The sequence below is a fragment of the Perca flavescens genome, chromosome 1 (genome assembly GCF_004354835.1).
Source record: "Perca flavescens isolate YP-PL-M2 chromosome 1, PFLA_1.0, whole genome shotgun sequence".
NCBI lineage: Eukaryota > Metazoa > Chordata > Actinopteri > Perciformes > Percidae > Perca > Perca flavescens.
This window is the reverse complement of record NC_041331.1, coordinates 37,002,509-37,028,921: the sequence shown is the minus strand read 5'-3', so window position 1 is coordinate 37,028,921 and position 26,413 is coordinate 37,002,509. Positions and strand designations below refer to the sequence as shown.

The 26,413-nt window shown below is 40.4% G+C and overlaps 3 protein-coding genes across 3 annotated transcripts in view; all 3 read left to right on the top strand.

Annotated features, from left to right (window-relative positions):
• The window catches only part of LOC114554435 (heterogeneous nuclear ribonucleoprotein A/B-like), a 953-nt gene extending 280 nt beyond the window's left edge, over positions 1-673 (top strand). Inside the window, 2 exon segments of the mRNA XM_028576285.1 lie at positions 217-585; positions 588-673. Coding sequence (XP_028432086.1) covers positions 217-585; positions 588-673 — 455 coding nt within the window.
• Positions 1-17,876, top strand: part of LOC114571527 (protein kinase C-binding protein NELL1) — a 208,514-nt gene extending 190,638 nt beyond the window's left edge. Inside the window, exon 13 of the mRNA XM_028602625.1 lies at positions 17,569-17,876. Coding sequence (XP_028458426.1) covers positions 17,569-17,633 — 65 coding nt within the window. The 3' untranslated portion in view covers positions 17,634-17,876. The remainder of the gene's footprint in view (positions 1-17,568) is intronic.
• Positions 1-26,413, top strand: part of LOC114571720 (protein kinase C-binding protein NELL1) — a 130,841-nt gene that overhangs the window by 15,678 nt on the left and 88,750 nt on the right. The gene's annotated exons all lie outside the window — the stretch shown is intronic.

The following is a 26,413-nucleotide window of genomic DNA, read 5'->3' as shown; positions in this document are numbered from 1 at the left end:
GTACATGATATTAACCTTAAATGTGGTTTGGTCGAGGGTGATGTAGCCGTTGGGGTTAGTTGCCAGTAGAGGGAGTCCATATGATTTTGGGGAATGAATTGACAGGTAGTAAGGTGTGGGCGGATGGCAAAATTAACATCTTTAAGAAGCAAGTTTCAGTACTCCCTGTAAAGGTATCTCCAGATTGCAACTGTGTCTCTCCGGAGGTTTTTCCAGGTTGTGCTGTTACCCGCTCTGCCTCTTGCAAGGAGGATGCAGGGAAAATGTTTGTTGGTGGTCTCAGCTGGGAAACGAGTAAGAAGGATCTTAAAGATTACTTCACTACATTTGGCGAGGTGACAGATTGCACCATGAAGATGGACCAGCGGACAGGCCGGTCAAGAGGCTTTGGCTTCATTCTCTTTAAAGACGCAGCCAGTGTAGAAAAGGTTCTTGGACAGAAGGAGCACAGGCTCGATGGCAGAGTGATCGACCCAAAGAAAGCCATGGCCATGAAGAAGGATCCAGTCAAGATCTTTGTGGGAGGCCTTAACCCGGACACCTCAAAGGAAGTCATTCAGGAGTACTTTGGATCCTTTGGAGAGGTTAGGAGCTTCCACAAGATCCAAGGACAGGGAAGAGGAGGGGATTCATATTCATCACATATAAAGAGACTCCTGTCAAGGATACATAATAATACTACATTATTTTAAGCAGAACTAAAAAGTACTAAACCACTTCCTAAAACCTTACTACTAAATAGTGAATTTAGAAATAGTAGAGCTTTAAATGGAGAATATAAATGACACTGCATTAGAAGTTGGATAAATGTAAGTGATTGAAACATTAATTGAGGGTCTAATGAGGAGCTGCTGGAGCTGCAAAGTTAAAGAGTCTAATTATCATTTTTAGAATCCAAGAGGACATGTGATAATGGGGATATATTGCCCTTATTACAATGGAAATGTTGGCTGCAGTTTCTTATCCAAGACTATCTTTAGTGTATCAGGTCTCAAACCCTAGGCTGTTTTTTTTTTTTTTTTTTTTTTGCTTTTCACTCCCTTTATGAAAAGGCGTATGGCATAGTCTACCTCAATATCCAAAATAATTCATATTGGATTGGATTTTGCTCCGTGTGGTGTTTGTCCAGTGCCACCCATTTAGCGCAAATGCAGGATGTCTTATGTAGTGAGGAAGAAAATAAGTGGAGGTTGGGATGGCAGTTGGAAGTGTCCGTGCTTCTGCATCCCATCCTAAACCTGCAATAATGTTTAGCTTTTTATTATCTGTAATCACAATGTCTAGCTAACCTTAACCAAGTGTTGTAGTTGCATAACCATGATATTTCCCTATCATTAACCGCACTGTAGATGCCTGTGCAGATACTGTAGTAAGCTAGAATAAGAAAAAAAAAAAATTGGTAATTGAGCACCATCGGGGGTTACTTTAAGGATAAACGGAACGTTAGGACACTTTTTTTTTTATGAAACAATCTGAAATTGTTTATTATAACTGTGTCTAAAGTTTCTTAAGGGTTTAACTAAGATATAAGAACATTGTGTCTACATGGTTTACTCTGGTAAAAATGTATGGAAACACAGTTTTCATGAATTTGATCACCTCTGTTTTCCTTTTTGGGAAAGGCATGTTTGGAGTTGTGCAGCTACAGTTTCCATTATGCTTTAGGTGATTCAAACAGGAAGTGTAGTAAGTAAAGTTTATTTCTAGAGCACATTTAAACACAGCTTAAGGTGACCAAAGTTCTGTACAAAAGAGCTCTAAGGTGCTGTATAAAAGAACATTCAAATTATAATGTAGAAATAAAACGCATCAACAAGAGAGATTGTGTGTGTTAAAAAGGCCATTAAGTAAACGTGTCTTTAGCCTCGAGTTAAAAACCTAGTCTAGTGTAGTCAGTAAATTAGCTTTGAGCTACATCTCAGCCCTGTTTATTTAGCCTGAAGTTGTTTGCATTTTGCTAATCTGCACCATGGAAAGTCATGCTGAATTAGTCATGAAAAATATGAATCACGATTTTTTAGCTTAGAATTGATATCATGATTCTCTGCCACGATTTTTTTCAAACAAAGTGTAATGTTTATTGCACACATGAACTATGACAAAACCAAACAAATTGCATGTACCAAACATAGAATTTCTTTTTAGCACCTATAGCACATTGCGCATCACCACAAGCCTGTAAACATAGAGGCTTCAATGTATAAAGAAAAATAAAGTACATACTGGCCATTGAAGTACAGTAGGCTACCAAAAATAGTTACATATAACACATTTAACTGAATATGGCCCTGATACAGGCTCTATCTGAACTCCTTGAACATGTCTTTACATAATTAAAACATGTTAATGTAAAAAAATAAGTCACTTTTAAAAGTTAAATCCTGAACAGGGGTGAATCGAGATTGCGATTTTATAATGATTTATCGTGCAGGCCTAATTAGATCCTAGTCCACTTCCTGTTTGCACTGTAAGGTTATGTGCCGATAACCAACTGGAGTTATGGGATACTAAAGAAAAAGCCCAAATTTGATAATTGCCAGGTAGGAGCTGATGCTAGTGCTTTTTCCAATGGATTTATCAATGGAGATCACGTACAATGATGAGAGAAATGGAGTGAGAGTCGTGAGCTTTAAAGGTAGCAGCATGCATTAAATTCAGTCAGCGGGAGGATGTTGTCGGGTGTTTTATCTGGAAACAATAAAGCTGGTCTAAATGAGGCTGTTGGCTGAGGGGGGAGCCTCCTGTGATCAATAATGTGTCTGGTTGGTCTGGGCCTTGCAGGGGAGAGATTTAAAGAGAAAGGAGTGCTCCCCTCCACTGGGAGGTGTTTAATCCTTTGAGATGTTGCATCAAAGTCCAAAAGACCATTCTATTAAGGTACAAGACACGCTCCCAAAATGTGGAATCCTAACATGGTTCAGGAAAAGACCTGAAAGACACTGGGATTAGTGCCGAGGATACTGATTGGACAGGGTGTTCTTTATTCTTACCCTTTGCTTTTATTTTGTCCTTTAGGAGTGTAAAGGAGTTTTCTGGTGAGCAGGCATGGTTTTGATATTTTGGAATTTCTCCCCAAAAGACACTTTGTATAATTAAAGCTCCGCTAATCAGTATTCTTTCCCATTAACACTGAATTTATGTGAAATGTGAAAAAAGGTTGCTCATGAACTCAGAAAACAATTAGTATCCAGCTCTGATGCTTTGCCAAGCCTTGTTGTATCCTGTCTTAGCTCATTGTTTTGTGGTTCAGTCTCACATCATCAATGTTTCCAGTTGTAGCCGGCAGCTTTTCTCAGCCAACAAACTGTGGTAAACCCACAGTATAAAAACAGACAAAGTGGGCAACTAGCTGGTGAAGTGAGCGGAATATCAGCTAAAGAGCCAGACATTTTTCTCAGGAGTTGGTGGAGACCAGACTGGAGCTAAAAGAAGAGAGTGAGTATTGGACTTACATTCTTCAGGTGGGCAAACATTACTCTAAGGATCTACTGTATATTTTCACCACATCCTGATCTCACAGAAAAACAGTGAAATGACCATGACCTCTTATTACCGCATTACGTGGTGGTGCATGCAATGTGTGAAAATGACGTGCCAGCAGCACAGAAACAATGCCAGTGGAAAGTAAATTAGGATCCCAAAGGGATGTCGGGTGGATGGGTGGGTCAAAGAAACACGGGACTTTCACCCAGAGACCGCTGTTCGTGTCCTGTGTGAAAACAAAAAGTCAGCATTGACTTATGTACATACAGTACAGGCCAAAAGTTTGGACACACCTTCTCATTCAATGGGTTTCTTTATTTTCATGACTATTTACATTGTAGATTCTCACTGAAGGCATCAAAACTATGAATGAACACATCTGGAATTATGTACTTAACAAAAAAGTGTGAAATAACTGAAAACATGTCTTATATTTTAGATTCTTCAAAGTAGCTACCCTTTGCTTTTTTATTAATAAGGGAAAAAATTCCAGTAATTAACCCTGACAAGGCACACCTGAAGGTAAAACCATTTCAGGTGACTACCTCATGAAGCTCATTGAGAGAACACCAAGGGTTTGCAGAGTTATCAAAAAAAAGCAAAGGGTGGCTACTTTGAGGAATCTAAAATATAAGACGTTTTCAGTTATTTCACACTTTTTTGTTAAGTACATAATTCCATATGTGTTCATTCATAGTTGTGATGCCTTCAGTGAGAATCTACAATGTAAATAGTCATGAAAATAAAGAAACACATTGAATGAGAAGGTGTGTCCAAACTTTTGGCCTGTACTGTAGGTGAATTTACATAACATACTTAATTTACGTCACACACTAAACCTAGGTTAACTTACATTAACAGGGGTGGCAGTAGCTCAGTCTGTAGGGAGTTGGGTTGGGAACCGGAGGTTTGCTGGTCCAAGTCCCCACACGGACCAAAGTATGGACTTTGGCACTGCCAAGGAACTCTTGAGCAAGTCACCAAACCCTCCAACTGCTCTGGGCGCCTGTCCATCAACAGCTACAGCCCCCCTCACTCTTGACATCTCTCCATTAGTGCATGTATAGGTACCGGGCATGTGTGTGTATTTCAGGACTGTGTATAAAGTCAAACACCAAGACGGAGAAAAGGGAATGGGAAGCAGAGTTTACTCTTAACTGAGGCTGTTTTTTTTTTGTTTTTTTTGCTTCAGGTGTTTGTTGTACCAACACCTGAGGATGAAGTGTTCATATCTCACCAGTCTTGTGTATTCTCCTAATATCTCATCCGGGGCTTTCTTTGTGGGAGTGCATTTTACAACTCGCTGCAAAAGACTTTGTAGCTGTGTTATTTTTCCCACGCCAGGAGGAAGAGGGATTTAGCTCAGGAACTGTACTCGTTATTTTTTTTTTTTCTTCCATTTTTTTAGTCTACAGCTCTTATTCTGCTCCAATCTGGTGTGTGGTCATTCACACACATGCAAACATACCGACGTGCTACTTAAAAATCCCCAAATCCCATTTTTGCTGCCAAGGTACAGCCAACCTTCCCTCCCACAGCCACTTTCCCGAATCTGCCACAGTCATCACCTACTGTAACCGTATGCCACGCTACATACGCACACTGATAAACGCACAACATCATCCCCGTCTTCCGTGTGAGTAGCGTGTTTGCCTATGCAGCAAGAGCTGGGGCACATCTGACAGCCTCCTCACCCGGTCTGCCCCCCTGCCCCCCCTGCTCCACAGCTCCTCAGTGGCCCTGTAAGATATTTATGAGCATTTTGATAGTTTTCTTCCACTCTCTATCATCCGAGGTGAATGCTGTCATGTCGGATTACTCCAAGAGCCATGGCTCCTCTCTCCTGCTATTCACCGAAGGCACCGGCACACTGGCACGCTTCTGTTTAGACCCGCGTAGGGCTCGTTCTGAATTATTAATCGTATGCATGTTATTAACCAGCTCGCACAGCCTCCACAGACAAGGCTCCCTTGCTTGACATGGAATGGAAACGGCAAGGCTGTGTGTCTCAGCAGATAAAGCTCAAACCGTCTGCTGCACTGCGAAAAAGAAATGCATCAATTCGTTCATTAAAACAACTTGTTAGAAATGCAGCTTAAAACATCACTGTGTACGGTATTACTCATAAACACATTATGTCAAAGATAATAGCATTTATCAGAGAAGAGCATTAGGTTTATTTGGGGATAATGACCACTGACAATATAATTAATTTTAGAAGCATGTGGATAGTGTGTATGTGGCTACAGTACAGCAGAACTGAGGCCATATAGCATTGATGCTTACAGCGCTAACCACAGCAACTTGTGTAGTTATAGTAAGTTTGCATAACAGCAGTGCAACAGTAGCAATGTCTGTTATATTCATTTGGAAAATGCTTTTTACCAAAGTGACTTACAAATAGGGCTGGGCGATATGGAGAAAATCAAATACCACGATATTTTTGACCAAATACCTCTGTCGATACAGCAACGATATTGTAATGTTGACTATTGGTGCTTTCGCTAAATATTTACACCATGAGATTTTTGCTAAATAATCATTAGTAATGTGGATATAATGACGAAGTGGGTAAATGCAAATAATAGAACAGCTAAAACAATCTGGTAAATTCAGAAAATGACATCACTTATATGCCAACACATATGCCATATTACAATATCCAAAATCTACAAAGACCACTCACATTTCCACCAAAATACACAGATATTGTAGTCTTGATGCTTAGAAAGGTGCACATATTGAAATACTAAGGACACCACACTGGACTGTAGACTGGGATTAGAGTCCCATCACCATAGGAAACCCCCTAAATACAGAATTTCACTGTACCAAAACATAAAGTTACATCCATCAAAAACAGTATTAACCTGGCAGTAGGCAAATTAAAGAAGTAACAGTAGTTTGATGAGATGGTTGAAGGAGAGATCAGGGCAACAATGATTGTAAACCCTGCAGATTATTCTGTAGGAGAGAGAAGAAAGAATTTAATAAGAATGGTGTGAACTTGAAGTGAACCGTGGCTCTGAATTTAAACCGAATGTACTTTCTAAAAAGTCACTACTTTAGTTTTTGATTAAAAAAAAAAAAAGTACAGATTTTCTTATACAAGTGAATGTGAGCCACCAGGCTGTTAAAAATAAAACAACAATAGATTCCTACATACTTTGTAGAAAGTGTGTTAGCTGATGTTAACACTGGCGCAGTGGGAGTTCATTAAAGCAACTGCTCATGTGCAAACACAACTGCATGCAGTGAGCCTGCTGCCGCTACCCTGTTTCTGTGACACACACACACACACACACACACACACACACACACACACACACACACACACACACACACAGCCACACACAGCGCTGGTGCAGATAGAAAATGGGTTTTGCCAGTGACAATAAGAGATGAATGGAGAAGTGCTCAGAGTAAATGAGGTGATTTCCATGATGAAATAGAGCGATAAAAAGCCAAAGGAGAGATCGCTTTTCCTCTCCGCCTCTCCTCCACTTTGTTGGCCGCTCATTCATCATGACATCATAGTGATGGAGAACGAGCACACACACACACGCACACACACACACACACTGCTGAACTGAAATCATCCGGAGAAAAGCAGGTTGAAGTTCTGTTCTCAGTCTGCCTGATACTGTATCCCACCTGTAGGTGACATTGAAGCGAAGAGGGTGATGTCACTCTGGAGTGTCGAACAGCAATCCAGTGTCGGCCTGCATGGAAAAGAGCTGGCTCTGATCTCTTGAGGATTGAAATAAGCCATCAAGGAATTATTTAGTGGACAAAGGTAGAAGCAAGGGCAAAGCCAGGACCACTGATAAATCACTGACCACTAGTAGATTTACAGTACCTGTATAAAAGTCATCTTTGCCCTGCTAGGTGAGATGCTGAAGGACTTCAGCATCAGTGGGTTGATACGTCTGTCCAACACTTTGGTCCAAGATATCTTGAGGACTACTCGTCAGATAACCATGAAATTGGGTGTGGATATTATTGTCCAATGAGGATGAATTTGAAAGAATTTAGATGCTGTATCACAAAAACAAATACCAGATTGCAGAATACATTTGCAGTTGATAATCCTAGACCTCAGCATATACATGTGTTGTGTAAGGGGATGCCTTGGCTTTTTATTCAGTTTGGGAAATCCCACGATCTCTACAAAGCTAACGTTAGCTTAAGTTGACCGGCTGACTTAAAAGGGAGGGACTAGAAATAATTTATTTGTTTTATTTTGAGAGCGAATTGCCCCACAATATGAATACAGTTTGATTATAATCTTTATTTGGTTGGTAACCGTTGTTGTAAAATCTAGATTTAAAATCATATTATTGGCACTTCAGTTGTTAAATAAAACCCTTGAATGTAATATTGCTTAATTGAGGCACCTTCAAGGTCTCCAGAATAATTTAGTTGAATTGTGTGTTTCCATGATCTGTTCTGTAATGCCAATTTGAGATTAAACAATTGGAATCCTCATAGCAACAAGATTCTTAGAATATCATAATCATTCTTAGGTTGTTGATTATGTCCAAAACGTTTGTATGCAGATTCTGAACATTGCTGGGCTTTTAAATGTTTAGTCCCCCCCACACTCCCATCCCCCTTCCCCTTCCCCAAGAAAGAGTGCATTACTATTGTTCTGATCCACGGCCCACTATATCATTTTGTCAGTTAATGCAGCTGTTTAGCTCAGTTGCCCGGAAACCAAATTGGCACTCAGAATGATGTACGCAGGAAACGGGGAGAACAATGTACGGCCAGGTGGACCGATGTGATTACAACTGAAGGGACCAAGACCCCCCAATACAGGCTGCAAAATAACAGATACATGGGTGCCGCTCTTCCACTACCCTCCCAGGAAAAACCTATTGTCAGCATTAACCGTCCTGTAACAAGTCAAGAATACCTGATGATTTGGATTTCCAACAGTGATACAGAATCCCCTCCGATTGCACTTGGACCGTACCACAGTTCAACTGGAATCCATATCAGACGTCATTTATTTCTTGGTTTGTGCCCGATTTTCGAAAAATACATATTTTTTAGGTATACCACTCTGTATCAGGACTGAAATTCCAGTGTGAAAGTGCCTTCAGTGTAACTTTTCATAACCATCATAGCATTTTCATCATCATTATTATAATTTTTTGGGGCATATTTAGGCCTTTATTTCTGACAGAACCGCTTTGACTTGAAAGAGGGAGGCATCGAGGACTGAGCCTCTGTATATGGGCGCGCGCTCTACCGAGTGAGCTACCCAGGCACCCAATACTTTTATCATTATTAGCACTATCGGAGCACTATGCAGTATGTGTACTATACACGGAGTCCAATGTCTAGTGTCATTTGAGGAAAGTTTGATGAGTGAATGTACCCTCGTAGCAGTTGTTGAAGCTGAAGGATGGTAGAGAGAGTGTGTGAAGAAACTCGTTGCTTGAAGGGATAACGTAGACTTTAGTCATTTAAACTGCAAGTATTTATTCTGAGAGCAACACTGGCTATGATTAGGAGCGTTTGGAAGGTTTGTGGTGATGGCTGTCAAAACGCTGACCTGCTCTTTCTCTGATCAAGCACAACTTTGGGAAGAGACACCGGTGTCATGTAGAAGTTTTTAATTTAACAGCTTATGTTTTACCTGCAGGTTATTTGCCCCAAAGGGATCATTTATATGAATTTTTAACAGCGGAGTGATGTGATTCCCTTCTCTCCAGCTGTGCTGCTTGTCGATAAACATCATGTTCTCTCCTTCAGGAGTATGGCCAAAGATATTAGATCAATCTCTATAGAGAATTTAATTGAAATGAGAATGTCTGGGTTCGGTTCCAGATGTAATTCTATGAATCTATGTAATACATTGCTGTTGTTTTGGCTGTGGATAGCCAAATAGGTTTAGCAGGTTAAACATCACCAGCTCGACATACTAAAGAAAGTCGAGCGGTGACCTACTGTACATGAATGCACCGTGAGGGCTGAACAGTGTAGAAGTTTTAGATAGCAGAGGTTACGGCTAGAAAGATGACACTGTTGGGGGAGCTCAACAAACTGCAATTTAGGAAAACACGAGCAACTGCGGAAAATATTTCCACGACTTTGATGACAGCGACCTGTCAAATTACAAAACACATTTACCACTTTGACAACACGAATGAGGCGAGCAGTTGACGTATTCTTCAGTTTTTAGTGTGCCCCATAAATGTTTAAATTAAATAAATAAAAGTTTTGTTCTGTAGGACTTGGGGCATTCCTGTATTCAAAGTGGATTTCTGTCACTTAATGGAGCTGTAGCTACTTTTAATGAATCCATTTTATTTATTTTTTTATTTGTTAAAATCAAGAAGCTGTAGTTTAGTCATTTATCTTAAAGGAATGGTAAATCTCACTTTTTTAATAAAGACCCTCAATGAGCAAATGCATTGCGTTACAGAAGCTGGTCGTACAGTGGCCAGCCCAGGACTCTGGCTCTGAGTTAATCAAATAAATAATAATTCAATAATTATTTTAATTGTAATTTTTCTTCTTGTTATTTAGTTTTGTAAGCAGATATTGTTGTATATATTTTCTTTTTTTATTATCAGTATATGTTATGAAATGTTTTAATATTGTCTGATTAAATGTTGTTTTGGACAAAGTTAATCTAATAGTTAATGAGTTGCTATTAACAGTAGGATGGTACTTTAGTTAATCACTGCATCTTGAGGAGTAAAAACTACCAGAGTCAATTCTGCTGCTGCTTGGTTTCCTCAGGGCTCTCTCTCTTTCCCAGTCTCTCCCTGTGTCCCTCTCTCTCCCCCTTTCCCCTGCTGTCCATCCATACAATGACAGTACTCCCTTTCCTTTATATTGAAAGAGAGTTGCCAGATCCTGTCATTAATCTCTGTCTGCCCCCCTGAGTTCGCTGACCTTGTGGAAAGGTCTTTCTCTCTCTCTCACACACACACACACATACACACATTTCATACACTCCCCCACCACTCTCTCGCTCCCAGGTAGAGTCCTACAGTGTACAACTTGTGGAACATGAAAAAAAGATGAGCGAAATGGCTGGCCTGGTGCTCGGCTGAGTGCACCCTCCCGGTATCACCCTGCCCAGAGACAACCCCTCCCGTAGGGGGGGACAAGAGTTCACTGCTGGGGCTGGGGACAGAGGACAGGAAAGGACTAGATCAGCTAAAACAACAGAGTTTACAGCCAGGGAGTCAGAGAAACAAGCAAAACACAAGCAGGGACAACACTGAATATAACATGTCACAATATTCTAAAAACGAAGTATAAGATTTTATGACATGAGCATTGTATCTTAATCTCTCGAACCCTGATTCTTCCCTTTTATTCATTTATAATAAGTGCTTTCTAAAGGGGGATATGTTTTCAAGTTTTTGCTTATAGGGTTCAGCATATGTTTACATTTTTCTTCCTATTAACTAAGACATATTTGAAAATACGACAACATTGCCATTTTCATCCAGGAAAATCTGGAGTATAATTCAAGTGTCTGCTTCCATTATACTGAAAGGGGGGGGCAACCTTGCTTACTTAGAGTTCTTAAGAGTAGCTGCTTATTCAGGCTCTATGATTGGTTACACGGTAATTCAGTCCGTATTACAGGAAGGGATGGGGGAGGGATCACAGTGACGCGGTGTGCATTATTATGAATCCCACTTCTTTTCTTAAAGTGATGGTTCGGAGTAATTTCACCCTAGGGTCTTTGCACCATGACCTCGAGCCAAACACCCCCCAGAAGCTTTTTTCAGCTGGGTCTAACATTGGGAGAGTTAGCGTAGAGTAGCGTTATCAGCTGAATAGCTTAGCGCAGGGGCTAATGGACCCACGTTTGTATCTCGTAAATGACCCCACTAATAATGCCCGAAATTATACCAAACTTCTACTGTAGTACAAATAGGTTATGCACTCATAAAACGATGGATTGGAAAGTTTGTAAGTACACCAGAAGTTTATGTAAATAACACTTGCCTGCTGGCTTCTGCTCTCTGTTGTTGCTGCTGTAAGACGAGTGCTTAGGGCCGTCTACAAATTACAACACCGAAAAGAGATGCAACAAAAATATTTTTTAATTTAACTTTTTTTTTTTTTAACTAAGTGCTGTAGTTTAACTAGCAGGAGACAAGTAATAACTGAGGTAAGTTTGGAGACATTACCTTATTTAGTCATTAAATTAATAGATATTTTTGTTGTATCTCTTTTCGGTGTAGTAATTTGTAGACGGCCCTAAGCACTCGTCTAACTGCAGGTAGCAGCAGCAGCAACAGAGAGCAGAAGCAACAGAGAGCAGGCAAGTGTTCATGAACTTCTGGTGTACTTACAAACTTTCCAATCCATCGTTTTATGAGTGCATAACCTATTTGTACTAGTGTAGAAGTTTGGTATCATTTCGGGCATTATTAGTGGGGTCATTTACGAGATACAAACGTGGGTCCATTAGCCCCTGCGCTAATAAGCTATTCAGCTGATAACGCTACTCTACGCTAACTCTCCCAATGTTCGACCCAGGTGAGAAAAGCTTCTGGGGGTGTTTGGCTCGAGGTCATGGTGCAAAGGACCCTAGGGTGAAATTACTCCGAACCATCACTTTAAGCATTTCGACAGTATTTGTGTAATTACTCTCACTGCAAGAGGAGGAGACAAAGGTTCCGCACTCCAGCTTTGTGTTTTAGTTAAGATAGAGCCAGTGATTGATCGATAATTTTGTTCCGTTTCCCTAATTTAGCAATTTAATCTTCTCAGGCAGGGTTAATGCTATCAAAAAGTGTTCTTACATGAAGTGCAGAGAGTTCACCCAGGAGGGAGATGGTTGGACAACGCTGAGGTAGCCTGAAAGACTAAATTGGTGCTCAGATCCAGAGAACATGGATAATTTCATCTTTTACATATGGGGACAATGAGTTTTACATTTATTATCAGGCCTGGACATTTAACGTGATAGAGATGTAGTGTGGAAGTTTATACTGCAACTTTCAACTCCGCCATAGCTAAAGACAGCCCAAGGTTACACAAATTAAAAGGCATTCACTGTGTCACCTCTCACAGTGGAGGAACAATTGCCACGTTGTTTGTGTCCGCAAAATGTCATCTTCTTCTCAGAGTTTGTTCTCGTTTCACAAAATCTAGTGAGACCGTTTTCTACCTGCCAGGGCAGAAACCTGCTGTTTCCCTCACACACAGTAAATGATAGCTGACTATATAAAGGATGTCACTGCCGATTGGGAGCAAATTTGTTTCCAGACACAGATGCAGCCCGTCTCCATCCCGCCGTCACTGGCATTTAATTGCACTTGATATTTAAGCGCTGGAGCAAATCACATTACAAGTGGCTCTTCCTCCTGTTTGTGCTGGCGGCATATTCCATTATATGCTCCTCATTTCCCTAGTTGTCCTTCAGACTGCGTTGAATGTCAGCTGCTCGGGGCATCGGGATTCGGTATCAATTATAAGATTTGAGGCGGCTACAGTGAATCAGGAGCTGATAGCATCAGTGCTGGAGGGGAGGGACTGAGGGCGAGCTCAGCTAGATAGAGCCCCAGCCAGTAGAAGGACACAGGTACATGAGCAAAGGCAGACTGCAAGTCACTAGAAGATATATTGAAGATTTAGAGAGAAGTTAATGAGAAAGTTCATACGGAAGGTAGAAGGGGTTGTTACTGTTATACTGAAATTTGATGCACAGTTGGTATTACTTTCTAGCGGTCGCATTCCAATTATTATTTAATTAAAGGACCATATCAGTGTTTTAGCTCATTATTATTATTATAACTTGTGATGCCCACTTGACATCACTGCATTTCTAAAACGCGCAACGTGTTTTTACATTACATTACTTCCAGGACTACTAGTTTCAGAGGCTAATCAATCATAGTGAACGTTTAGTTGCATGCATTTTGTTGTCACAGTTAAGTGAGGAACGCAGGGGATCATTTCTAGGACGCTTTGACATCTGACATGTTTTTGCAGAAACCTATTTGGTTTCACACACAGTGTTGGAAAGTCAGAGAGGAAAGACAAACATGGATGTCGTTGGTAACTCTTTGAGTTCAGAGATGCACAAAATGTTACTTTTCCCAGCGTTCCTCTCTAGAGTAAAATTGTGCGATAGCTTCCTCCTGTTGTCCGTGCCAGAAGTCCATTGGATGTGCATTGTGTAGGTCAGTGTATTTGGGGTCAAGTTCAGTATAGTTGAACTGAAACCTGGCAGAAAATATGCACCCCTATGGCCAATGTGAAAAAAATCAATAAAAGTCTACATGCTAAAGGGCCTAAATTCAGCAAAACAAGGACACACCAAGGCCCTGAGTAAAAGCAATCTTTCATAATGACTTTCTATACTATATATTATAACCAAGCAGTTATAATTACTTTCTTTAAATATAATGGCTTGTATCGGTTCTTGACTTCAGTAAGAGAGGCAGAAGTATGTGTAGGGGTTGGGAGAGAGGAAGGTCAAGGGGGTCAATCAGTTGACTCCGCAACAAAAGGAACGTAGTCGTTTCCTGGGGGGGAAGCTATATCCTGTCAGGCCGACATCTTCTAACTGGGTGAGGGGTTGCAAGACAACCATAGCGATGAAGAAACCTTGGACCGGGGATTGCGCTGGAGTGGACACGCTTACGCGCCAACAAAGGGCCAATGGATCCTGGCCCCGACCAACCAATGGGAGGAGGCGACACCCCAGTAGATTAGAATATCAACTTTCTGTACTAGGAAGTCTGGGCCATTTTGCGGAGCTTTCAGAGCGAAGCAAGATGACCTGCATCGATGTGTGTCATGAAATCCTTTTGCTTTATTACTTATGATAAATAGAGATGAAATGAAGCTGTTTGGGATTTTTTGACATACTCTCAATTAAAGAACACAACACTGCCCGAGAGAGCACCACCACGCTGTTTCGAAAATAATGACTTTGCTCTTTGTGGTCAAACTTTTGCTTTTCGTGTAAAAGTCCTGCCTGCAAAAGGTCATGCATTTGTTACTGTGATGGATTACCTATCACTGCAAGTTGACTTTAATACAAAGCTTTTTAGATACTTTTTGTAGTCAGATTCAAACACAGTTACATTACGAGATTAGGTTAAAAAGTTTAAGCCATAGAGAAGGCAAATGATTTGTTATCTCAAGTAGGCATATCATTTAAAAAATTTAAATAAATCATATTTTATTTACGCGTCATGCCACTAAGTGTCCCATCCCACACAGATATACATGACACCAATACAAAAGTAATCTCATCCACAGCTTTGGGTCCAATGTCCACACACAATATACTCTACTTTGCACAAAATAAAGAATGAAAATATCTATGCATTAAGAAATATAAAATTCACAAGCAGACGGACATTAAGTAGTAAGGGCATCTGCTTTGCTTGCACTCGAACCACACTACCCTCCTTCCCACCCACGCTGGACCTTACGGACGTGCAGATAAACTAGGGTAAAGATGTTTAGTATAGAGTAGTAATAGTAATGTTCCATGCTTGCCATATCTATGAAGTCAAGAAGCCATCTCTGTATATCGACAGAGGAGCAGAGCTTTACATCTACAATCTTTCACAGAGTTCCAAGGTGGTATTGCATTAGCAGGACTGCTGATGAGTAAGGAATTTGTTTGAACAATGTGCTTGACAGCATCTCTGAAACCCTCTTATTAAAATCCAAAACCCCTGGGCACCCCGCCAAACCATATGAAACAATGTGCCCAAGGCATTCTGGGTGCACAGTATGCAGTTGAGTAGTGCAATAACTTTCTTTTTGTGTAATATGTGAGGAGTGAAATATGTTGTATGTATGAACAATAAAATGGATAACTTGAAGGTTGGGTTTGGAGTTACATGTTCTACCAAATTATTTGCCAGTTTAGATTGGAGCTATTCGAGGAGAGGTCAGCCTTAGAGGGTCTCTCAGCGAGATAAAATATCCTGCAGAGACCAGTACCCTGGGTCGCACACAGGTCTTGTAACCCGTGAGATGTTTTCCTCTGTTGACCTATTGGACATGTGAGCAGTAGGATTGAACCATTTGAAGATATACAGTACGGCACAGTGCAAATGACCAGTAATACCACTGGAAGTTAGGGAGAAGAAATCCTTACAGAACTTAACAGCTTTCTATTTCAGAGTTAACGTTTGTGAAACGACAGTCGGATCACCCTCAGGATGAGAGGTTACTTTTAAGCTCTCTTCAGGGAAAGAGACAGCTACTCCATGATGGATCATAAGGGGACACTAGTAGAATACAATAAAAATATGTGATGTTAAAAAAAAAAGAAGAAGAAGAAATGTCTTCACTTCAGTGAATGAGGCAGCGCAAAGCAATGTGTAAGACAAACGAGAGAGATTACGTTTTACATTTTACGGAAATTTTTTCAGAAGTATTTAACTATGGAAAAACTTTGAATTTAGAGACCATTAAATATATATTGTGTCCGTGCTACAGTTAAATCCATAACTATGGCTAAGATGTGATTCAGGTATACTGTATAAGGTTAGGTAGGTACAAAAACTTGGTTAAGTTTAGTTAAACCGACATTGAAAGGGTTGTAAACAGCGATCACCCCTATTGGCTGGAAGAATTATACATCTAATTAGCGTTTCTCCTCCTTAACTGAAGGCAGATTTGGCACAACTCTGTATTTATGTTAAGCAATATTTATATTGATATTCTCCATAATTTTGTGGCCATTTTGATTGATGCTTAATATTGTGATTTTGATATACCTACATTATTGTAATTGATTTCTATGAGTTGAGCACTAGAGTGATGTTGAATTTGTAGTTAAACGAAGCGCAGTCTGGATCTGTGGTTTGAGCTTGTGTTTTTGCACTTCCCTACATCTCCCCAGCATTTATTTAGCCTGGCTCCGCCCTCCTACGTACTTCTGCTCAATTTTCATGTTCCTTCAGTACACGTCTGGGTTTACTGTATTCTTGGGTTTTCTCCGGCCAAATCTTTGGCGGTCCAATCAGCGAACAGAGGGAGTGGCTGAGAACGATGACGTTGAGGTCGTGCACAGAGATGCAAGCGAAGCCATTTAGTCCGTTGTGGCAACGCTGCAGAATATCCAGAAGTTAAAGCCTGAGCAATAACAATCTTTGCTGACGTTTGTTGGTGGCCATGATGTTGTGGCCCTCCTCCACACGGGCTTCGGGAAAAGTTTGATTTTTCCAGCTTGCTCCGTTAATGGTGAAGGAGTTGGCTAAGGCGAATGCTAGCGATGCTAAGCCAACGTCACGTCCAAACGTTAGCGATTGGTTATGACAGATCCAGAGTGGCTCTGGGCAGATCCAGTAGTTCTTCAGCAGAGTACCCACCTTCAAGGAAGTTAACACTTGTCAATGGAGAGTGCCATGGCTCTCTGTACAAATGAAATATACGAGAGTCTGGTAGGACCAGGCTAGAATTTATTGGGACATGCAGTACATATTGTCTGTGTCTATCATCTGTACAATGTTGCATTCAAAAACCTCATATTTCAGGAAAGATCATCATCTTAGTTATAGACTGAAAAAGTCAGCAGTAATACAAAGTATATATATAAATAAATACATTTAATCAAACCAAGTGTGTATTTTTAACCTCAACACGTGCTGCACTAAGGTCTCCAGTGCTTTGTAAACCAAACACCCTCCCAAAACACCTCATTTCAACTTGTGTATGAATGTAGCACTTCATAGCTTGGGAGAAATGTTGCCAATTAGTAAAATACAGGTAGTAATAATCTTTCCTCCAAATGGCATTGGGAAAAACCATATAAAGTGATTTTAGGAGGGCTGAGCTGAGAAGCCAAAATTTGCCTTTTATTTTGAAAAATTACAAAGGCACTTTACAAAACGAAGTGCATTTATTAAGGAACAATTGGAGAGATGTTGTTTTTATTAGATACAAATCTATTTAGAGACCTCACATATAAATTTGCATCTTGATGCCTGCTGTCATTTAATACTGTGCGACATACGGCATGTTCATCTTGAAAAATCCCAGCGTGTCTAAAATACGGAGCAGTTATGATGGACTCAGCACTTTGATGTGACTGTCTGCGTCTGTTAAACAAGATGTTCATTTGCACAGGTCACCAGTGGATTCAGATGCACCAACTTCTCAGGACTGATTACGATCCATCTTTCGCTCTGTAGCTTTGGAAATGTGCTGTCTTGCATCTGGCAGAACAGATGACAGGTTTGGATACCTGTCAGAAACAGATGTGTTACCAAAGTTAGTTGTCAACGTCTTGTCTTCAAAGAAGACCTGCCATGTAGAGAAACATGTGTAAATATGTGTTTGATGCAGTTGTCACGGGGACAGAAGGTGGCCTTATTTGTCAGATTGTCCAGATCATTGTTATAGTTGCGTTTGTTTTAGATTTTCAAATTAAAATCCAACCCAGCGTTTTGACTAGACAAATGGAACAAATATATGTTGGTGAACAATGACAAAAAAAAAACATGTTAAAAACTGTTTAAAAACTGTCAAGATGTTTATAGTGAGAACTGGTCTAACGCTATGTATCAACACAATAAATATATACAATAAAGTATAAAAAAAAACTCTGTGAGTGAGATGCATTTGTGGGTTGAATGATGAGGATAATCCTCCGAAGCAGCTCATATGGATGGTCATCATTTTTTTTTCTTTAAAAAGAGATAGTTTAGGGATTAGGATTAAGTTGGGGTTAAGGTCAAAAGATAACTCTGTTTGAGCTGTTTTGCACCCATCTTTTTTCATTATCTACCATACTGACCCTGGAAACAAAATCAACATAATTCCTTCACTACATTAGTTTTGTACTGTGTCCTTGCTGTCTGGAAGTAACTTAACATTAAAGTAGTTTTCACACGATTTTGGCCAGACTGTAAGTGTGCTACCAAGTAAGCACTGATTTGGCGATTTGCAGGCCAAAAGACTCTAAATATCGAAGGGTTAGGGAGTAACTACACTGCACTACACTGGGATAAATTTGTTGAGAAGTTACAGTTTTTCTCAATTGTTTTTCACACATTTTCTGAAAGCATGCCTCATACTTGTTTACTCTCAGAACTCTACACACAAATCAAAAAACACACACACAATGGGCAAACCCCCTCAATTCTCCTGCAAAATGAAACTTCACATTCAAAACAATGTAATTTCTTCTCAAAATGGTATTTTGTTTTCCAATGACACACACAAACCATCACATGAATAGACTTTTATTAGAACCAGTTGAACACTTCTTCTCCATTCATCATAATGACTTAGGACTTTTTTTCTTCAGTGTTACACTTACTACAGACAGTACATACATAAGTGCGTTGTAAAATATTTGTATATTAAATATTATAGTTTTTATACTCAGAACACCCAAATACACGTTAACAAATATATTTGATTTTTCCCACAAAAACAATGTACACAGTGTACATCCCAACCAACACAAAGTTGCACGTACAGTGGTCTACATACAAAACAACAGAATAATTTATACAGTTACAGTAAAAAATAAAATAAAAATAAATACAAAAAAAATATGCTGCATCCTCTCTTCTGTTTTGGTCTGGCCACAGCACCTCATCCACATCACAAGCAATGTTTTCCCTGGCCAAGCAGCAGGGAACTATCGCCTAGCATGGCGAATCCAGCCATGAAAAGCATCAACTGCTATATCTCCACATGAGTCTTCCATAGCTTGGAGAAGGGGTAGACACTGTGTTTGTGGATTTCGGTCATACACTTTCCATCTCCAGGCAGAAAGAAATTCTCCAAAAGAGAAGAGCAGCTCACCTGTTGCCCATTTATGCTAAAGCTCTGATAGTTCTGTAGCTCTGTAGTTTAGCAGAATTGGTTCAGGGGGTTGGTGGTGGTTGGAGTTACATGTCGTGGTCATTGTGTCTCAAGTAAAAGTATGTGACAAAACAATAACTTAACCTAATGCTATTAATATGTCTATACGTTGTCTATATGTATCTAGTATAAGTATTCCTATTTTAACTGTAGTTACACTGCAAAATTACACCAGCTATTTAAACACATTTTAACATATTTTGCAACAAACACAGCCAAGAGGTTTTGCTGGTAAGATTTTTCACTCCCTCCTTTTTATATATATTTTTTTCATCGTTTCTTGAACTCCTTTCCGGCTGCTTCAAGTGGCGCTAGCGGCCAGGCACTGATAGACAGATTGATATTGAATTAGTTTCCACAGAGAGTGCGCTAAGCGCGCCTCAGGAACATAGATTTACAGAGCACAGACTGTGTCATTGCAGCAGAGCACGTTCCGAGAAACAGTCTGTGAAGTCTTTTATAGTTTCCCACAAGTTGATACAAACGCGTTCAGATGACCTGAGGACCTATGTGTGGTTTTGTGCACATGTTGGAACATGAGAACGGCTCAGCTGCACTTCGTCTGGAGGATTGGACCTCTCCTCCTCCTCCTCTGTCCTCCAGCTGCTCTCTGCTGTCAGAGGGAACCAGAGGGGCTGGGCCCTAATTACGGCAAAGAGGTTGATTGTGACACTGACGCAGGATGTGGCGGTGGCGTCTCCAGGTCGGGGCCAAACAGGCCGTGCCTCACTCCCTGTTGTCGCAATGAGAGCTACTGCAGACCATCTGCTGCCGCTGCCCTCCCAACAGTCCCAGGCTCAGGGACAAACAACTGTGTGTGTGTGTGTGTGTGTGTGTGTGTGTGTGTGTGTGTGTGTGTGAGTGAGAGTGATACTCCTTCTTGCAGCCTTCTCCCCAGCTACTCTATTGTCACTCGCTGTTTCTCCCGCTGGGCTCCATGCTGACACACCTACCTTTTAGGAAAATGGGGCACAGCAGCAGCGGGGCATGTAAAAACATTTACAAACTCAATTCAAAATGTCAGAGTCTGTGAAAAATCAGAAAGAGAAAAAAAAAAAAAAAACCCTGAAGTTTCAATTAAACATTTTCTTTTTTTTTTTTTTTTTTTTTTTTACGCAGAACCAAAACATGCTGGGCTTGTTGACCTGAAGTAAGTAGCAAGGTACTAAGGTAATAGGGTGGACGATATCAGTAGAATTGCATGAAATATTAGAATTGTTCCATCACAATATCCGCTCAGAGTATGCAAAACTGTATCTTAGAATAAAACCGTGTTGACACACGAAATTGCTTAGTAATATAAATGCATATTATAAGGATACATATAACTTTATAATTCATCTGTGATTATATTTGATTCTAATTCGTTCTGCAAATAATGAAATAATTAATGGAAATATTAAACTATATTTATGATAAAGTAATAAAATACATTCTGCCCACAACTTAATTTGATTAGTTCAACTTTTGATGCTTGTAAAAGTAACAGCTTCAGTTTTTTCCCATGAGACTCACATTTTAGTGGCTCTGCTGGTGTCTCACGGGCATGAGCTGACAATCTGTCACACTATCATAGGAAATTTAAAATGTGTGTTGACGCCTCCCAAAAGCAACAGGGAGAGGTGGGCAAGGGGGTCAGGAACATGTCAAAGCAGACAGTGGTTTGTACTTAGTATTTCATTTTAAAGAAACTGTGACATATGATGTAGCAACATTAGTATTCATATTGGAGTTGTGCTTTTGGCCACCTGGTTGAATGTAAGTCCAATATTCATTTGGCTTTGATTTTTTTGATTTGATTTATTAGACAGTAACAAAAATAAATGCATAACAAGATGCCATCACAGTGACACTGTACATTTATCAGAACTGTCGAGGATAACACAAGAAAGTTACAAACTTATTTCCATTGTGGTCCTCGTTGTAGGCTCTTTAGCAGATAAATGCTCCACTATGTTCACCCACTAACTTTGTTTGTCTGTGGTTTGGTGCTAGCCATGTAGGGTAAAATTATTAGTATTTATTTTTCAGAAAACAGCTGCTTGCTGCTGTTGTCTCTGCTCTGCTCGCCATTTCCATTGCTTAGGGTAGCAGTTGGCTAAGTTTCTGGCAAAAAAAGTATTAAAGTCTGTCCAAACCACTCAATGGTGTTTTTTTGCCCCCAACTGCTACTTCCAGGCAGCGCCGCGACCGCTGCCTTCAAGGCACCTAACCTAACCTTAACACTAACCCTAACCATAACCAGTGCTGCCTGGAAGGCACCGTCGGGGGCAAAAAACACCAATAAACGTCCAAACCAGTCACTTATTTGTAGCTTGATGCATTCCTTTGTGTTTCAACTCTGACTACTCTGCCATGCTTGTAGTTCAAACATCACTTTGACCTGAACAACCACAAACAGACAGAAACTTCAGATTTTAGTTTAAATGAAAGCAATTCATTGATTTGAATCATTCCCAACACTTGAAATTCAATTGCCAAATAATGTCCATCTCTACTATGAGGACATTGCTGTAGTTAGTTACTCTAAGGAACCTAAACAAATAATCCATTAAAGTTAACTTTTCTTTCCATCTTAAACAAGTTGAATCCTTCTTTGCCTTCTCGCGTGTGCCTCCCAGAAAAACTCCAACTAAATGAATCAAACACCCACCACCTCCAAATTAAAGCTGAACTCAAAATAAGAAAGATAACGTCTAATTAAAACTTAACGTGATATCCACATTTACACCTGCTCTCGCACACAATCATCTTGTCAGCATTCTCTCCAGATAGCAGCTGCATCTGGATGGGAATAACAATGAAGCTAATTAAGCGCTCCCACACTGTGTTGTCAAATATTTATACCCTAATATTGGCCCTCCTGTCAAATGATTACTGTCGTCGATGAAGTCACAACGAGTGCAATGTTGTTACTTTGAGGTTCTTTCTGTGCTTTCCTCAAAGCTTGGGTTGTCTGTTTCTTTCAGTTTCTGTCCATGTTTTCTTTCTGTTTCTGCATCTTTCTCTGCATCGTAGTTTCTCTTTTATTCTTCTCTTTTGTTGTGTATCCGTCTCTGCTTTGATTTCTCTCCCTGTTTTGAAAGGGTCGGTCTGCCTCTCTTCGTCTTCCTCCGTCACTTTCCATAATGTGAAGTGAGTCAGAGAGATGAAAGATGTAAATTTTCCTCCATAGTAACCGAAAACACGGGCGAAGGATGCTGGCAGGATAATATCAGCTCAACACCTCATCACCTTTCTATTGCTGTCTTTCCCCATCCGCTACAAGGTGAATGGTGACTGATGTGATATCAATTAAATCAATCAGCTTGTAAGCCGTGAGGCATCGCTGTTACCTAGCAACTGGTTACTAATGATTGAAAATGCCCAATAATCTGAAACAAGTTGTCATCTGGACTTGCATAATAGTATGTAGATGACCTTCCTGGCACATTTGGCTGTGTGTGTGTGTGTGTGTGTGTGTGTGTGTGTGTGTGTGTGTGTGTGTGTGTGTGTGTGTGTGTTGCAGTAACCTGACACAATGAGAGCTAAATTCAACCATCTGCTGCTGCCACCCTTCCCACAGTCCTGGGGACAGGGTCAATCAAGGGTGTGTGTATGTGTGTGTGCGTGTGTGCGACTGATACAGCTCATAGAAGAGTAATGCATGCTGGCTATGCCCGGGGAGAAAAGTACAAAACCATAGATCTGTTGAAAACACAGTGGGATTGATGTAAACAAAACGCACAAAATGCACATAAACAAAATGTGTTGTGGGTTGTCTGTGTTTTGGAGGAGAGTGTTTCTGGTGGTTCTGTTTATTAGTGATGAGCTTGGGCACCCGCAGGCAATTGTGAGCACCAACAACAGGGAAATCACGCGGTGGGGGTGTCATTTTCAGACGAATAGAAATGTTGTCTAATGAAGCTATGCAGGGGATTGGGCACTGTGTCGAGGCATTACGATTGAACAGTGCCCTACTGCGTATATTTAACTTCCTTGGAGTCATCCTGCAGGTTTTGGTCACTGATTGGTAAGGTTGGGTATCGTTTGGATTTTTACGATTCCGATGCCGAACCGGTACTTTTAAAACGATTCCGATTCCTAAACCGATTCTTAAAAACCTTTTTTTGCACTAATTATTTACAGATTGGCATGGGGTACTTTCCATAAGATCATCTCTCAATGCAAATCAAACCAGCTATTAGGCTAACTGAAATTAATTATTTATTTACGATACATTCTTTGTTCACAAAGAAAATTGGTATCCTTAAAGGTGGGATTTTTCCTCATTTTTTTTAATTAAGGCATTAAGATCAATTTCCAAAATATGATTTTTTTTATTCCTCTTTTTAGTCAACTTTAGCATGGGTTCCTATACTCATGAGCAGCACTGTATGTACTTAACTTGTTTATTTGCTTGTTTATCCGTTCTCATTTGGTGATTAGATGGTTGTTTTGATCAATAAACTGGTGATGTTCTTTGCACAGTTTGTAGTCTTTATATTTTGATTCATACGGTATGTTTGAGGTATCCCCGGGAATCTCAAAATCCACTGCCTATATGCTCGAGACAGTAGCTCAGCAGAAAAACAACAGCATTGGTCCTTTGTTCTTTCCTAGCAAGCAACTGCCGTGGGCGTGTGGATAATGACTGTCATCTCTCAGAAGCAGAAATGAAAGTAGTATTACAGAGGTGGTAGATCAGAAAACAATATGGTTTGGTTTATAAAGCACTAACAAACAACAGATTTTGTCCTGTACAGTAGGTTGGAGGGCCTGTTGGTGTGTCCAAGGGTCAAAGGGAAGGCAGAACGTTTTTACACTAAAACTGTGTCAGGTTCAAGCATAACATTTTTTTTGAGCTTCTCGGGCCTTAATGGACACAGCCTGAATCTGGTCTGTGTTGAAGTGTTGCTCAAGGACTCATGGTAGCAGCCCCTTTTCTTTGAGCTAATCAAACTTGTTCTCCTGATTACAAGTATTGGACCACAGGACTGCAACGGTACTTGTGTCCTGAAAAAGGACTAATCAATCATGAGTACTGCAGGCAGCTTTTCAGTCACTGTTTTCTCTCTGGCAGCATCTGTGTTTACCTCTCAGCTTCTTAACTCATCGTCATACACAACAGCATCTGCACCGCTTCCTGATTATCAGCCTGTCATTGGCGCAACTTCATGTGTGTGTCTGTCCAAAGACACACACGTGCATCTCAGCCTGTGTTTGAATGTTTGTAAGAATCTGCATGTGCATGTTTTTGAACAAGCTGCTGAAAAGCTGAAAAATAAATCATAGGTGCAAGTCACGCGGCAATGAACTCGGGATGCCCCCTCCTGGTCGATTAGCAACTAATCTGCAGTTTTGGTCTTAGTCAACTAAGACTTCTTTAGTTGATTAGTAATTATTTTAAGCTTTTTTCATGCTGAATGACTTATTTCGAAGAAACGTATAAGCACATCTCTTTTTTTCTTTTTTTCTTTTTTTCCTACTTCATTGCAAGACAGAAGACAAAACATTAACAGACAAGCACAAATCAAACCACACAGACAAGAAACTAGCAGAGCAGCAAGAACGTAACAAAAAAAACAAAAACAGTGCCTACAGGACACAATATGCTAATGTTCACGTGTGTGCGTTAATGTGTTCACGGTCAGTTGTGGTGAAAATTGTCATTCCATTTTTACATCATTTATTTTGTGATGGAGGAAGGTGAACCTCAGACACTTTGCATTTGCAGCAGGAAAGCTTTGTGCTATATGTGTCTTTGTAACAGTGACCACATTTACATGCACATAATATTCCAGTTGTTGCCCTTATTGTGAAAAAGACAATATTCCGACTAAGCTGGTTACATGGCTAATCAAAGTGAATATTCCACTTATATTCCCGTTTACATGTAGCCGTACAAAATACGAAGTTTTCCAGCAGCGGCGGACTTGTTGGACGGCGTGAACACAGCGTCCCTCTTTCATTCCTTCAACCAGCTTCTTGAAAAGGTCGGAGTAGCGATGTGTGCGCATATCCAAAAACCTGTTGATAACCAAGTCTTTGATAATGTCTAAAAGTAGTGGTGTATCACCTTCTAATCAGGCCTGCAGCCTTGCAAACTGTTGGCTGGTTGGTTTGTGTACAGCAACCATAGCAACGCACAGAGCTGACTGTAAGCCGTAAACAGACAAGGGGCTCTAAACTGGCTGTAAACTGGGCGTAAACTGGCTGTAAACTGGCTGTAAACTGGCTGTAAACTGGCTGTAAACTGGCTGTAAACTGGCTGTAAACTGGCTGTAAACTGGGCTGTAAACTGGCTGTAAACTGGGCGTAAACTGGCTGTAAACTGGCTGTAAACTGGCTGTAAACTGGCTGTAAACTGGCTGTAAACTGGGCGTAAACTGGCTGTAAACTGGCTGTAAACTGGCTGTAAACTGGGCGAAACTGGCTGTAAACTGGCTGTAAACTGGGCGTATGGCTGTAAACTGGGCGTTAAAACCTAGATTGAGACGCATATTCTAAATGCACCGAATAATACCGAAATATCCCACGTCTTCATCGTAAAATGTTATATTTCGGAAAAAGGCCTTCTTGGATATTCTGAATATCCAACTGGAATATGCTGTTTACATGACCTATATCAAATTCGGAATATTGTCATATTCGGAAAAATGGTGGATAGTCTGGATGAGGTGTGTTTGAGGACCACAATGGAAATAAGTGTTGGACTTTATTGTGTTTTTATCCTTGATTGTATTTGATGTCCTTTTATCATGTGTAAGGCACTCTCTTACAATTAAATAAATCAAATCAAATCAAATTTGATTGCTGCACGGGATCATTCTCTACGCTGATTTTCATTCTAAAACACCCGAGACTGCTACAGTGGATTGTGTCTGTCCTCTGTGATATACATCTCTTCGCTCCGACAAAGCAAATTCAGTTTGTGTTTAGGATTTTCACTTGCAACAATAAGACCTCCGCTGTGCAGTAATTCGCTAATCCGTGTGGAAAGTTGCACACCGCACCGCCTTCTTCTGGCTGATATGTGGATTTATTCCAGTCAGTGGGCACCCAGGAGTACTCTTCTAAGCTAAGAAGTAAATATACCTGGGTGAACACACAAACA